Source organism: Syngnathus scovelli, chromosome 9 (assembly GCF_024217435.2).
Source record: "Syngnathus scovelli strain Florida chromosome 9, RoL_Ssco_1.2, whole genome shotgun sequence".
Lineage (NCBI taxonomy): Eukaryota > Metazoa > Chordata > Actinopteri > Syngnathiformes > Syngnathidae > Syngnathus > Syngnathus scovelli.
The window spans coordinates 8,264,965-8,281,555 of NC_090855.1; the positions used below are offsets into that span (position 1 = coordinate 8,264,965).

Sequence of the window (16,591 nt, forward strand, 5' to 3'; positions counted from 1 at the left end):
AGTTTCCATTATTCCTACTGCCCCAAAGTATTCAGCCGTGTCATCGAAAAGTGAAGTTTGAATAAGTTGTCTCTGGTAATGTTCTGCTGCGGCGTGGGCGCGGGGCGCACGGGATGGAAAGAGCTGAAAAGGGGCGCCCAAAGATGTGAAGCCAAAAATATCTGCACTGTAATAAGTTGTGATGGCGAATTTTAGTCTGCCTTGGGACGCTCTTAATTTGACTATTGTCATGGCTCACCGGGCTGAAATTATGGAAAACCCTTTTCAGGTAAAATTTGCTATTTATAAAACTATACCCCTTACCTAGAAACGTCACGTTGAATATAACACGTATAGCGTAGTACAGTCTGCATGACACATACCCCTAGTTTGCAAGGAAATCTGCACAGCCACAGTATCATAGATTTTTAATTTGATTCAAATCTGCGCTCCGGCTAACTTTAATCGTTTTCTAGTGAATTCCTTCCCTGGAAGATGCATTTAATTAAGCCTGAATGTTTTGTTCCTAAATCGAAAAGCACACGGAACTGTTAATTCCGACAGTTCGGGTGGGCCAGTAAACATGATACTGCCTCAACTAAGCTGCAAAGTGGATATTGGTGACGTGCACTGTTGTTTCACACCAAATATATTTTGGAAAATTATTGCCAAAGACGTCAGCCATGGTTCCATCAGACCATCGAACATTTGTCCACATGCTTTGGGGATTATGTTTCTGCAAAATATAGCCATGCATGCTGTGATGTGGGATGTTTTTTCTTTATCTTCTTCTCCCCTCCAAAAGATGGAATGAAAGACAATCTGGAAAGATTGTTCTTGATCTGGTATCTTTACTACAAAAAAATTTGGTTTTAACGGCTGTGCATCTACTTGCTGTTTTAATACCCAATGCCTACAATTGGTGTAAATTGAAGGTATAATTGCACTGATCCAATAACCTTCCTTTCAAATTAGGCCATACCGTAGACATGAAAGTTAAGTTTGAGGACCTTTTTTATTTTTCAAGATGTCACCTCCCTGCAAGCTGTTTGGAGCACTTCTGCCAGTAAAAGAATTTAAATTCATTCCCCCAGAATGCACAGTTGTCTCTAAAGCTTTTTGTGTAATGAATATTGGGAGCCAGCCAGCTCAGAGATATATTAATGCTGACTTCTGTTACTGTTTTCTCAAGTAATCATGACTAGATCATTATGTTGAAAGTGGTTCTGTTTAGACTGGACTCTGCCACTCACTGTCCTAATCCATAAAGTCTGTATATGTTAATGCATTTAAGAGTTGGTGCATGTTTGTCATTGCTTTGTCAGTCCTCTGTCCTCCCACCCTGGTGTTCACATTCTCCTCATGCTCATCTTTTCCTCTAATTGTGTGCTCCTCTGTCTTGTCTTGTGGGTGACATTTTGGGGTGGCGCAGAGGAAAGAGTAACAGAGGAGGCAAGAGAGGCACAAATAGTGTGTAATGACTAACGGGTGGGCGTTAGAGAATGGATCTACTGTAAGAATCCTGAAGAGCCGGATAATGGTCCCAGCCTCCTTTGTCCCAAGCTACCCACCATGCCAGTGAACATCATAACAATATCATTCTGTCTCACCCTTCAGATGGCTTCTGCATTTAGAATGATTTGCAGTCGTGTGCATGAAAATCAGTGCAGCACACCCCAGCCGGGCTTATCCGGTGTGTTTGATTAACCGAGTCACATTAATGTTTCCAGATAATGAGGTTAATGGTGCTTAGTGTTTATGGCTGTTCATTGCTTTACTGGACATCAGACGACATGTTCCTGCAGGGCGTCTACAAAAATATCCGTCCATCCATTTTCTATGGCAAGGTCGCAAGACTTCAAGCAAAAGGAAGACCATTCCAGTCATTTACAGGGCACATATATATACAAACAGACAACCTTTCATACTCACATTCACACTGCCGCTGAGGGGGAAATTAAAGAATGCTACTAGCTGCATGGATGCCAGGCCACTGAACTGTTACATTAGTGTTGGCTCGTGAGTGAACGATTCGTTCAAAAGAACGATTTTTTTCAGTGAACGAGAGTGAACGAATCACTCCCTAAAGTTATTCGTTCTTTTTTCAGTTCATATGACTTCAACCAGGAGGTGTCGGTAATGCGCATTGACACTGGTACCACCTCGCCGTAAAACGAAACGAAGAAGAAAATGACGTAACTTCCCGTTCACGAACGAGACGTGAATTGCATTTCCCGTTCTCCAACTGAACGGACCTGTGAGTGAACGAGTCAGTGAGTGAGTGATTTGCATTTCCAGTTCACCGCGAGAACGGATCAGTGAGAGAACGAATCGACTTTCCCGTTCGCGAACGAGTCAATGGGTGAACTGCCTTCCTTCCCGTGCATCAACGGATCAGTCAGTGAACGTGTTGCGTCGCCCTCCTGGCGTGAATTATGTAAGCCAGAATGTAGAGTTACAATTTTCCAAGGAAAGAAAGAACCACTCACTGAAACACCACTTCTTTGATGCACGTTTTGTCCAAGCTAACGGCTGACTTTATTGCATGAAGGGATGCACCGTTATGCAACAACGGGGAGAGAATGCTTCTCTTTGGGTAATCTTGATTTATAGTAGTTTTTCAATAATGTGTATGCATATATGCGCCTTAATATTGTTATCCAATGTATCTACTGCAATTTCACATTAGATTGCTGGTTTGAAATTTACTTTTATTATTATTGTTGTTATTATTATTTTAATAAACATTAAAACTTGTCTGGTGTTTTATTCCTTGTTTTATTTTTTGGGCATGAAAACAAAAATCATTTGGTTAACTGCTTTATATGACAATATGTACATGTGTTTTACGTTATGTAATATGTAATATAAAAAAAGAATAAATAAATAAAGTATAGCAAACGATTCGGTGAACGATTCGTTTGAACAAATATTTTTAGTGAACTGATTCTAGATGGAATGCACATCACCAGTACAAAACAGTGCAGACGACCATAGGTTGTCAAGTCGAGATAGCCGACTGGTTAGTAATATGGGCTCTTACTTGGTAAGAACTTGGTTCAATCCCAGGTTAAAGAATATATCATAGAAGGGCATTTACTGCGCAATTAACCCTTTCTTTATTCTTTTTTTTTTTTTTACCTCGTGTAGTGAAAAAGCTTAAGTGAAAGTGAAAAGTGCCACACCCGCCCTCACCCCCACTTTCTGATTGGCTGATCTGTGACATCACTTGGACACTCCATTAGGTACACCGCCATTTTCAGGTGTTCCTAATAACAGGCCACTTCATTAGGGAAATATCATGGTCAAAGGTCACAGGTGTCAAGCTCTAGTCCTCAGGGCCGCGTTCCAATATGTTTTCCAAGTGACCCTCGTTAAACACACCTGCGTGAAAAGTTTTAGCCACTTTCACGTTCAAAAGGAGCTAAAACTTTTCACGCACCTGCACTTAACGAGGGAATCACACGGACACTCCATTAGGTACACCGCCATTTTCAAGTGTACCTAATAACAGGCCACTTTATTAGGGAAATATCATGGTCAAAGGTCACAGGTGTCAAGCTCTAGTCCTCGGGGCCGCATTCCAACATGTTTCCCAAGATTCCCTCGTTAAGTGCACCTGCGTGAAAAGTTTTAGCTCCTGCGGAACGTGAAAAGGGCTAAAACTTTTCACGCAGGTGCACTTAACGAGGGAATCACACGGACACTCCATTAGGTACACGGCCATTTTCAAGTGTACCTAATAACAGGCCACTTTATGAGGGAAATATCATGGTCAAAGGTCACAGGTATCAAGCTCTGGTCCTCGGGGCCGCGTTCCAATATGTTTTCCAAGTTACCCTCGTTAAACACACCTGCGTGAAAAGTTTTAGCTCCTTTCACGTTCTGCAGGAGCTAAAACTTTTCACGCAGGTGCACTTAACGAAGGACTCTTGGAAAATATGTTGGAATGCGGCCCCAAAAACTAGAGCTTGATACCTGTGGGCATAAACCATTGGTTTGCTCCGCCAACTTGGGGGCAGGGCCACCTTATGTATTTACACATAAATGCTTGCATTTGATTGCATATGCATACAAAGTAAGGTCCCAATTCTAAAAGCAATTTTAGGTATATGTTCACACCTGGGATCGAACCAGGTTCTACCAAGCAAGAGCCCGTGTCACTAGCCAGTCGGCTATTTTGACTTGGCAGCCAATGGTCGTCTGCACTGTTTTGTACTAGTGATGTGCATTCCAGTTAATCTAGAATCGGTTCACTCAAAATATTTGTTCAAAAGAATCGTTCACAGAATCGTTCGCTACATTTCATTTCTTCATTCTTTTTTTTATATTACATATTACATAACGTAAAACACGTCCGTACATATGGTCATATAAAGCAGTCAACCAAATGTCAGATTTTTGTTTTCATGCTCAAAAAATAAAAACAAGGAATAAAACACCAGACAAGTTTTAACAGGTTTTAATGTTTATTAAAATAATAATAATAATAATAATGATAACAATAATAATTCAAGATTCAAGAGTTTTTTATTCGCCATGTTTGAGCGTGCCAAACAAGGAATTTGACTTCGGTAAATCACAGCCTCTGTTCAACATTTAGGTGACTAACAACAACACTCAGGACATGTGAAAAACGAAAGATATTCTCAAACATCCCCTGATCTTAAACTGATCTTAAACTCCCAAGAGGGCAAGGAAAAACTCAAAACTCCAGCTAGGGGAAATGAGAAACCTTGAGAAGAGACCACAGATGGGAGGGTCCCTCTTCTAGGATGACCAGGCTGCAATGGATGCAGAGAGTACACATAATAATAATAAAAGTAAATTTCAAACCAGCAATCTAATGTGAAATTGCAGTAGATATATTGAATAACAATATTTAGGCGTATATATGCATACACGTTATTTAAAAACTACTATAAGTGTTATAAAATCAATATTACCCAAAGAGAAGCATAACAGCGCATCCCCTCATGCAATGAAGTTAGCCGTTAGCTTGGAGAAAACGCGCATAAAAGAAGTGGTGTTTCAGTGAGTGGTTCTTTCTTTCCTAGGCAAATCGTAAATCTACATTCTGGCTTACATACTGTAGTTCACGCCAGAAGACCCAACACGTTCACTGACTGATCTGTTGATGCACGGGAAGGAAGGAAGGCAGTTCACCCATTGACTCGTTCGCGAACGGGAAAGTCAGGATTCGTTCGCTCACTGATCCGTTCTCGCGATGAACTGAAAATGCAAATCACTCACTCACTGACTCGTTCACTCACAGATCCGTTCAGTTGATGAACGGGAAATGCAATTCACGACTCGTTTCAATGGGAAGTTACGTCATTTTCTTCTTCGTTTTATTGTAAGGTGAGGTGGCACCAGCTTCAATGCGCATTACTGACACCTACTGGTTGAGTCATATGAAGTGAAAAAAGAACGAAATCTTTAGGAAGTGATTCGTTCACTCTCGTACACTACTAGAAAAACAAGACGTTCTTTTGAACGAGTTGTTCACTCATGAGCCAACACTATTTTGTACTTTCGCAACGCGCGCCGAACGAAATATTGAACGGATAAGAATGACTCCAAGTGAAAGCGGCGAGACGGCCGAGCCCGTCATGTTTCGCAATTGGTTTTGTCGCTGCGCTCGACAACCTCAGATTTAGGGTTCGACTTCCCACCCCTGCGAAATGTGCTAAGCATGAATGTACTGACGCTTGTCAAACTTCTCCCCGCAGCACTATCCGCATTGCATTGCGCGCTTCTCGACGATTTGTTGAACGATTCGTTTGAACGAATCTTTTGAGTGAACTGATTCTAAAGATTCAGTTCACTTAAAAGAACTGGAATGCGCATATATTACATCAAATGTGATTGACCACCCAAAAATAGAAATAAAATTATTAACAGGTCAAATGTACACTCCAAAAGCATTTGGACCTTTATGTGGTATAGCAAAATAATAAATCCAGTCGCTTTTCATTCAACCCAGTTAAATGTGAGGTTGGCTTGACAACAGGACTAGCTGTCATTGAGTTTAGAGGAAAATTTATTTAAAGGGAAATTAAACCTAAATATTTTTAAAGGATACATTGAATGTGCACTACCATATTTTATGTTACATTATGAAACAGTCATATGTCATATGTATACGGCGACGATATGCAATACGTATCCCAAAATAAAAATGCCCATTCAATCAGTTAATAATTTAAGCCGTAACAATACAGACACATTACAATAGTCGCACAACGTTTTGGGGGGTTAATGAATGCTGTTGGTTCGTTCTCACTAAAAGCACAATGTAGTTACCAAATCAAATCGCAAACCCTGTGGCATATTTAAAGCCGAATGATCTGATAACATGAGGGAAGCATAATGGCGTTGCAAGCGAACGGTGTAGCTGACTGCACTGATCCTCCTCCTTGGAAGGACACATGGCTCTTTGTTTCCAACTCACAATAGCAATCTGTTCATGTAAAGCACACGTGTCAAACTCAAGGCCCGGGGGCCAGATACGGCCCACCACATCATTTTATGTTGCCCGCGAAGACAAATTGTGCATCAAATTCGCGTGTCATTACTGGAATTGCAAATTGTCTTCACTTTTAATAATATCTTTTTTTTAAACATTTTACCTCTGGATGAAGCCTATAGTCTCTTTTTTTGCAGGTGCTGGGGACCAGCACTAGAGTTGAGGAAAAGAATAAAGGAATGACTCACTTTTAGACATCCACTTTCTTTCACACTTAAGGGTCACAGTGAGCTCAAGACCATCTCAGGTGACAGGCAGTGATTGGCAGACGACATGGTCGCCAGTCAATCACAGGGCACACACCTGCGGAGGCAGACAACCATATGACTCTCAAAATGCCACCGTCCGTGTGTGGCAACTGAACCCTCGCTACCTGCGTGAAAGTCACAGTGAACTACTACATGCAGGTGCACCTTTCCGAGAACAAATGATAAGATGCAAAGAAAATTCCATAAATAGTCAAATCAACGAATGCATCTAATTTGAGGGAGTTGATGTGTGCAACAATATGTGACAGCTGCCTTCTGAGAGCATACTCTTAATTTTAACCTGCACAACTGATTGGGAGCTCTGGGATATAAAGTATCCTGTATGTGATCAGACACGGTCTGTTAATAAGCCACAAGCAGAAGGCACGCCTAGTACATCAGTGGTTCGTTTATTTTCACTGACAGGAGCACTCGCTCACACTTTCTCTCAGGTTTTCTTGCATGTGTAGTTGAGATGTTCCAGTGTCTTCATTCTTGAGTAGAAAGAAACAAACTACAAAGAAAAGACACGCTTACAGTGGCAGAGTGAGGTTCACCTAACAACATTGCGTTAAATACCAAAAGTGTGAGACTTGGTGTTTGACTTTGGTCTAATCTGAATTTATATTACCTTAATATGTAAAACCTTTAAGTTAACTGTGCATTATTGTAGTTTTCTTTTATTTCCCCTTTTGCATGACTTAGACTTCCAACTTCCACATTTCACATCAAATCTAATCAAAGCTTAACATTCTGTCCTTTTGTTCAAATTGTGCTCCACAGACACACACACTGTTTAATTGAAATCATTTCCCAAATCTCATTATCCAGCAGCCCATCTACTTTACCGCCTCCTTCTCCCAAATCCTGTTGACACGCTATGATCATCAAACATATCACTTTTAGACAAAGCCATTCGCACACTAAAGTCGTAATGCTGTTTACTTCTGGCGTGGTCTCGTCCTTGCTTTATGTCTTTCATAAGTCAACAAAGGCCAAAGCGTAGTTCTGAGTCGAGGTGAATGTGACGCAGAGGATGAAGAGGAAATAGAAAAGAGAGAATAAGTGAGCAAATGTAACGTTGGGTGAATAGAGGACACATTAGTGTAGATTGTAACATGAGGGACAGGAATTGATTATGACTGTACATTATTTTTTTGTTTTTTCGTACATCATTTTGTTGCATGCAAATGGCTGTATAAGAAGAAATACTTTGATATTCCCAGTCTCAACTGTCAATGCAAATACTCAAACCCGCACAACTATATGAGTTTTGCAAAAGTGACAGCTGGAGGGAAGACTCGCAGTATTGTGGGGAGTTGTTGTGTGACTAGTGAAGCGTCACCTAATTTTCCTGTTTACTGTTTGTCTCCACAGGCCTATCTTGTAGGAATCATCATCTCCATATGCGGCAACGTTCTCATCAGCATTTCCCTCAACATACAGGTAGGATGCTCTGCAATCCTGCAGGCCAACACTTGAAATGAGGAAAATCCAATTTGTTTTCACACGTTGGTGCAAATCTCCCACAGCATAATCCGAGTTCCGCCAATTTATGTGACTTCACTTACTGACAAGTTCTTGTCAGGGTGCTTAAAGAAGTATAGTCATAGATAGCCTTAGCAATGTCTTGTTTGTGTTTACATCATACTGAACGAATCATTTTTTGTTCTTGTTTGTTATGGGAAAGAAGTTAAAACTACATCTGACCAAAAAGCATTTTGTCGGAGTTGGCCTACGTCAAAATGTGGCTGTAAATGGTTCTTTGATTAGGTAAACAAATGCTACTCTAAAACTAGGCGTTCAACTTATTATCAATAATACAGTATTATCATTTTAAATCTATTGTTTTGGCATTGACCCAAGACTTGACATGAATGTGGAAAATTCTGTGCAAATGCATCCTGCCTTTGTTTGGACCCCATGAGCTTGTTTATGGAGGAACGTGTCCTTAATCAGCTTGAAGAGCTTCTCAAATCATTGATTTGCCTAATTGGTGTCATGCCACCTCTTTGATTAAATGCTAATCAGCTGAAAGTTTTGTGTTTATGTTAAGAGCAGCGCAACGACCCTTATCATAACATATCACTGAAAATGTTCAGTATGATTAATTGCCAACAGTGTGAAGTGCAAGTGTGTTTACTGCATGAATCTGGAGCTGCCACAAACCCATCTTCCCTCTCTTCCTACCAGAAATATGCCCACATCTGTCTGTCCCAGAGAGGCTCCAAGCCTTACTACACCTCCGTGATTTGGTGGTGCGGTCTGCTTCTCATGGGTGTTGGTGAACTGGGGAATTTTGCTGCCTACGGCTTTGCCCCAGCATCCCTCATCGCCCCACTGGGCTGTGTGTCTGTCATAGGTAAATTGTGACCTTCTTACCTATTCCTTTTCTATTTTGTGAAAGGCAGTTTGGAAGGCTTGTTTTCACAGTCATTGCCGTTCACACAACAGTTCAGTTTTGATGATCGTTTGCTTTTTATTTGGCAACACTAAATACGTCTTTGCACTTCTACAATATTGTTTCTGTTCTCTGCTCCTCTCCACTTCTACACTTGCTCATTTGACAGTGTCTGCGGTGTGAACTAAGCCGTTATGAACAAAGCCTGAGTCACGATCCAATCAAAACAAAGCCTGTCTGCTCGTTGCAGCTGACAGCTGCTCTGAGCACACATTCCAAACGCAGGTTAAACATTAAACAATTTCATATTATTTTTCACGTCCCGCAACGCATCAGTCACCACAACGGAGGTGACAGCTGCTCATGATTATTAATGATATCAATTACCCAAATGCGTCAAACTGTTTTCCTATGGCCATGTGTTGCATATAGCTGAGTAGCTTGAATAATGCACCCAAGTAAACCGTATCTTGTTGAGGGCTGAATGCAGTGCTGTACTCAATTTAGCTTTACCGGAGTGCTTTATTTGATGCTTTTAATGCACACATTTTGATTATCTCTTAAATTACCGTATAGCACAGGTGTCAAACTCAGGGCCCAGGGGCCAGATACGGCCCGCCACATCATTTTATGTGGCCCGCAAAGACAAATTGTGCATCAAATTCGTGTGTCATTACTAGAATTGCAAATTGTCTTCATTTTTAATATCTTTTTTTTATATTTGACCAGTTTTTACTCGTCTGATTTGAAAATGAGTTATTTGTCAGTTTGTTTTGTAGCTTTTACTGTATTTAATATGAGGTGCTCATACATTTATTTGGGTTGACAGTCATAATGGCCCTCCGAAAGAAGCTATGACTACAATGCGGCCCGTGAAAAAAATGAGTTTGACACCCCTGCTGTATAGCAATGAAATCAAAGGTGTGAGCAATAGCCATTTTACTTGAAAGCCCATAGTCTGATACTTCAATGTGGGATATAAACTGCAGGTTAATTGCATATTGAAAGAGCACCTCAGCATTTTGATACCGCCAAAGACAATAGAATAAAATACACAATAAAAGAGCACTTTACTCATCAAGTAACACTCTATACTAAAGAGCAAACAGTGTGCTGACACCCAGGGGGTGTGAAGGGTTTTTTTTTTCCCTCCAGATATGCTTCACTAGCTAACACACTATGGTGCTGTGGCGTGTGAGTGAAGGCTTGGTAGGGGGTTCACAGATAGCAGTTACTGCTGTCCTTTTCCTCTGAGACCACTTGTCACAATTAGGTATGACAGCATCCTTCCAAATATTGTTGTGCACAGCCACGTTTCACCTCTCCTTGACATAGATGTCAATTCATCACTTGGAGGAATGAAGCTAACACGCTCTACTGAAGGTCACCTTACACAGCGGCAATGTTATCACAATAGCACAAATTTAATTGTAGTTGACCCAATTTGAAATAAAACATAGATGTGATTAAATTGTAGGCTTTAAGGTAAGTAAATGACGGGTTTGGGGTTTGCTTCCTGACTTTTTTTTTTTAAATCAATATCACAGTGAGAACAATTTGTATTGATATTGATCAGGAGTCAATTGCGATATATGTATATTGATATTGAATTATTGCCCAGCTCTATGATGGCATATCTTTTATTTGGATGTTTCTTTGTTGAAATGTCACCTCGATTTATTTTCCCGTGTGTGACGTGAGTTCTCCCTCGGGGGAGTCTTCCCGGAAACACAAGCGAGGGGTTGTGTAGTGGGGACGCACTAATCTGCTGCATGCTCAGTGTGCACACGCACGCACACACACAGGACAGTTTACCTCAGAGGTCCCTGTTGTCACATTTCTTTTTTTATCAAGCTGTGTGAATCTCAATTTATATGGTGTTGCTATGGTGACTTGGCAAAAGCCAGCTGCTCCCAGAAGCACAGACATTACTTAATGTGCGTGTAACGTTTGCCCTTAATGCCCACCGTATGAAAAATTTGACAACTGACTGTTTGAGAGTCTTTTGAATCCTCCAATTAGTCACTAATGTCCTTTTACAGCAATAAGCAAGCCTTATGCCACACACCAAGACAGTTGCAACATTTCAGCAGTGTTGACATTATCGCTTTAACTGAAAAGCATATTGTGTGTTAAAACTAGCTTGGGTTCATTTCCAGACAAATCACCCCTTGTGCTGACATTTCAAATAAACTGCTATAATGCCTGGCATTCAATGTGTGAGAAAAATTGACAGTGATAATTTTTCAGCACATTTAATTGCACATATTGTGTCATATTGATCTGTTTATCTCGTGTCAACTTTAAAGGTGACAGTCTGGCCGTCTGTCGTTTGGTTGGTGTTTGTCACTATTTTCTATTAGGCATACGTCATACAGTGAGTTACAGTGAAAATGATTTACTCTCGAGGGTGATGACATTTAAGAGACAACCAGCATTTCTACAGTTATCTACTTCATATTATATCAGTATGTGTCTGTGTGTTTTCCTCTCATTTTTGTTTTCTGCAGTTTACGTGCCTGTGTGGCCATCCATGTTTTTGCATCCCAATTGACGCTTGTCTGTAGTCCTACATCACAATCCATCTCTGTCACAACCCAACTCTGTAATGATTACTCGTCAGTCGCGGTTCGCTGCATCTCCTCGGGCAACACAAGTACGATTTGTGAGGCTTGCCATGTCAAAAAAAAAAAGAAAAAGAAATTTGGGAATATTTCATCTTCTGACACTGATATTGATGCATGAGTTCATTTAACATGCCACAAGGAATATTATGTTGGTGTTCTTACGAAGTTCTAATAAGCTTCATCCATCTCGGCGTTCCGACAAATTTCACAGGCAGCTTAAGCTGTCAACTTATTATGTACAATTTTCACTGTTTGGTAAGATCTGGATTTCTGCCTAAATTGGTTAATAAAGCCTTCATCAAATAGGACTGTGCATGATAGGGAAACACAATAAGACTAGCAATAAGTTTCACATAGAATTGGAATTAAATTTGATCTGACTTGACCAAAAGGCTGCAACATTTAATGCGCATTGATATCCAACCGGTCAACATGATGGAGAGGCATTGCTCTCACTAAAAATACGGTATATTAAACAAATCAAAATAAAGTTATTACATTTAATTAGCTAAGAATACATTGTCTCTTCTTATTTTGCTGCACATAAAAAATCTAATTGGTTAATTAATTTCCTTCAGTTACATGTTAAATATATCAATATTGCAAATTTCATTCACAAATTTGATTGTGTCTAGACTTTTCTATTTTGAAGGAACTCAGTCAGCATGGGAAACAACAAAACTGCAGAGAGCTTATAATTCCTCATAACGCTCACAAAGAATCAGATGCTTCAGTGACAGTTCAACTAATGGGAATATATTTTTATTTGTCTTCTAGCAAGCGCTTTCATCTCCGTGATTTTCCTCAAGGAGAACTTTCGCGTCTCTGACGTTGTGGGTAAGCAAACACTCAGGAACAATAACAAAACATATACTTGCTGTCAGTTTGCCAGATGAGTGAAGAAATAATTTCCTAAAGTTGTGTTTGATCAAATTTGCTTTTAAGCTATTTCTCAGAGCGAGAGAAACCGAGAGATTTATTCAGCAACCTAATTTTATATTTGTGGCACAAGTGTCTGTTTACTTTTATATTTGTTTCTTTCTTCTGTTACAATGCATTCAGTCCATACATATTTCGTCTTTAGTCTCGACAATTAACGTCACGCCCTCAGACAAGCATGTGTTGATATGATGAAGTAAGCAAATTCAGTATGAATCTCATCGTGTAAATCTGCCAGTTTATATTTGAATTTGGAATGTGTGCAGTTGAGATGTTGACAAATGAACTCTTTTGTTTTTGTTTTTTTGCATTTGAGATACATTGAAACTATTCCCTCCACCCAGAAGGGGTGGCAGAGGGCAATGAATGCTATCAAGTTGTCAGCCCGCCTCTTGTCTGTGTCTTTAGGTGTCACGCTGGCAATAACAGGAACCTACATCTTGGTGACTTTTGCCCCCCACACGTCCACTCACATTACGGCCCAACTGGTCCAGTACAATGTCGTCAACTGGTACTTCCTGTTGTACCTTGTATGTAACCCTTTCCAAACTTACAGTCCATTCAATTACTGTGGATCCAAAGTTTTCATGCCAAACTTATCCATTTAGTCCTACATTCAAAAGAAATGAAAGTGGGTTCCTCTCTGCTTTTCTAAAATATACAGAAAAGGATAAAAACAACAAGCCTGACACTTGTTGATCTACACATCCATTACCTGTGACCCAAATGACAAGGACAAGCGCTAGAGAAAATAGATAGATGGATGCAAAGCCATTCACATTCATAGTGGTCTTTCCATTTTAACCTTAGGCATAGATGTTGTAAACATCATCAATGCGCTTATGACAAAAGCTACTAACGCTGCAACATACACAGATAAATTCGGCTCTGCCAAATCTCCATTTATATTCCAAATTCTCCTTTTATTCCTGCGGGACAAGGTCTTCAAAGCAAGCCAAGAATGTGTCTTGAAAGATAAAAGCAAGCAGCTCTCCAAACATTTTAGTCAGTGCCTTGTGTGTGTGCCCTGTGTAGCAATACCGATATATTCAACAATATTCAACGAGTAGCATGTTGTTCCAATTCACTTGAATCTGTTCCACTTTGCTTAACTGATGCAAGGGTAAAATTAGCGTAATATTAATAGGAGACTAGATGAACCGCACTGAAAGATATCCTGCAATTTAGACGCACGCATGCATTAGCTAGGGGCAGAGGTCAGGTTGCCCTTTTTCCCCGCACCCTTCTTTTGTATTCCCTTCTCATTCTCCATTTTTCACCACCTTGTGGCATCCTTGAACAGCTCAAAGCTTTAGGCCTCTCAAGGACACAGCTCTTCCCATTCAAAAACAGCAATTCATTTCTCTTTTTTTCCCTGCCTGCCACAATGATTTGTTTCAATTAAAGAGTGCCGCTCTTTGTCTGAAAAAAGCACTTTTGTCATAGAGATGAGGTGGTCAAGGAAAGATATAGGGCAATTGGAACTTTCATTTTCTGTGTGAAGTTTGAGAAAATGGGCTCTGCATAAATGACACTCTCCTTTCTCTCTAGATGATCGAGGTCATCGCCTTTTGCATCCTGCTCTTCCTATACTACAAGAAGAATATGAAGAAGATTGTGATTGTGATGCTGCTGATAGCACTGCTTGGTATGGACAAGTGCCCGCTGCCTGATTGAGGGCATGCAAGTCATGAATTAAACTAATTTGGGTAGTGTGTTGTTTTGTTGCCTGGTTACCAAAATGGATCTGTGGTCACGCCGCATTTATGCAGAGACAATGTCTCAGTGAAATAATGGATTAATTGATACAGACGAGATACTTCTCTTTGGACACAAACATGAGAGGTTCATGTTAGCTATGCAACTTATCAGAAGTGTGTTTTGTATTTCTGCAGCCTCACTTACAGTCATCTCAGTGAAAGCTGTGTCAGGAATGATCACAGAGACGATAAAAGGTCACCTGCAGCTCATCTATCCCATCTTCTACGTTATGTTCGTTATCATGGTGGCCTCCTGCGCCTTCCAGATCAAGTCAGTTCCTCGTCCATCCTCAAACATTTTTTTCTGAGCAATCCTACAAAATCATTTTGTCAATCCACCTATTTGTTTATTTCTTTTTAAAGTATTCCCTACAAATTTAATTCTTGGGCTCATCCACAGGTTTCTCAATCAGGCAATGAAAATGTTTGATGCCACAGAGGTGGTTCCAATCAACTTTGTGTTTTTTACTGCAAGTGCCATTGTTGCAGGTAAGTTCAGCACCAGAGCATCACATCAACAAAGTTTATGGGCAAGGCACCAAATTAATATGTAATGTCAATACGTGGGGAAAGAATAATTCGAGTTTATGCACTAAGATGAAGTACTGGAGACTTTGTTACACACGTTAGCAGTCAAAATATTTTAAGGATTTAAGGACTATATCTGTATTCTTTGTCAAATTTTATCCAAATAAGATGCAAAATATAACATGGAAAATTACTAGTAAGAACTGATGAGCCACAACAACACTAATGATAAATATTTGTTTGTAAAAGGAAATATTTCTATGTGCTATTTGACCACCTTCATTTGATGTAATATATTTTGTATTACAGGGATAATCTTTTACCAGGAATTTGAAGATTTGGCATTACTGAATATTTTCATGTTCCTTTTTGGGTGAGCAATATAAAGCATCAATAAAGCATCACAAACCTTTTAAGAGTTATAACTATTTCTACATTCTTTGTAGGTGTCTGCTATCTTTCCTGGGAGTTTTTCTGATAGCCAGAAATAGACCAAAAGCAAAGAAACAAGATTGCAACTTTATAGAAATGGATATGGTACCTGGTAAGCTATCTAACATTTAAGTCAACGAAAGGTGATATACATCGTGACTTGTGCAAGGCAACAAGGGGCACATGCACTGGCAGAAGGTGATCCATCTGCAGTCTAGGCCAGAGCTAAAGAGCCGTCTTGTTTGTGTTTGCAGGACAGAGTCATACAAACAGAGTGCAGCCCGAGTCCAAAACTCAGACATACGGATCGTTGACAGCCAAGTTCATGTGTAACAGAGGTGACCAAATAGAAGATTCTTAAGACCCTGTCCCATCTGTTCAGACTGAGGAAGTGTGTGAACACGTGCCTCCTGCTGGCCCAAATGTGAATGGGCAGCATATTTGAAAACATTCTCTGGGCTAGCTTTATATGCAGATAAGAAAAATAGTCCACTTCTCCTGAGTGTTATGGCACTATTAATTAACAACTCCCAAAAACGGAACTTCATGTGACCTGATGTCAACTTGTCCAGAGAAACACGTTGGCCAGATATGAACCAATAAATCCATCAATGTGTGATGTACATAATTTAAAACAAAATGTAAAGTGATGTGTTTAGTGCATATGTCAGTGTCTGTGGTTTGACTTAACTAAACATGCTAATGAAACTTTGTGCCATATGAAAAACACATCAAGCACTACACCTCAAATAAACCACATGAAGACCTGAATCTAAAGTTAAGGGTTGCTAAGCAACCAAACCCTTACTTTCCTCTTACCACCCACACATTATGGGATGTGTATACAAGATTTGATGTTTAAGTAGGAGTCTGCCTTTTCTCACAATTGCCTGTGTTGTGTCCTATTGTGTGAGTGGTAAGTTTTTGTTCCCACTGGTGAATGTGATACACGTAGGCTAAGTTGTCGGTACCCTTCTGTTGAAGAAAGAAAACTCAACAATAACATCAAAATGGTAACTCAAATACTGTAATTTGGAACACTGGGTGATTTAATGACTAAACTTTTACTGAAATTGAATTAAAGTGTGCCACTGGGTTACAGGCCGACAGAATTATAAAAACATGACCTGGATGAAAATGATGGTACA

General features: G+C 40.0%; 2 protein-coding genes across 2 annotated transcripts in view; both read left to right on the plus strand.

Moving 5' to 3' along the window:
- The first annotated feature begins 30 nt into the window (after positions 1–30).
- LOC125974925 (NIPA-like protein 2) lies at positions 31–15,940 on the plus strand. The gene is made up of 11 exons (XM_049729874.2): positions 31–268; positions 8,134–8,202; positions 8,950–9,118; positions 12,562–12,621; positions 13,132–13,253; positions 14,275–14,371; positions 14,619–14,754; positions 14,884–14,972; positions 15,321–15,384; positions 15,458–15,555; positions 15,698–15,940. Exons 1-11 carry the CDS (start codon positions 182–184, stop codon positions 15,802–15,804), a joined length of 1,098 nt encoding a protein of 365 aa, XP_049585831.1. The 5' UTR covers positions 31–181; the 3' UTR covers positions 15,805–15,940.
- Positions 11,879–16,591, plus strand: part of LOC125974924 (V-type proton ATPase subunit C 1-A) — an 82,242-nt gene continuing 77,529 nt past the window's right edge. The window contains exon 1 of the mRNA XM_049729873.2: positions 11,879–11,889. The gene's annotated coding sequence lies outside the window, so the exon portion shown is untranslated. The remainder of the gene's footprint in view (positions 11,890–16,591) is intronic.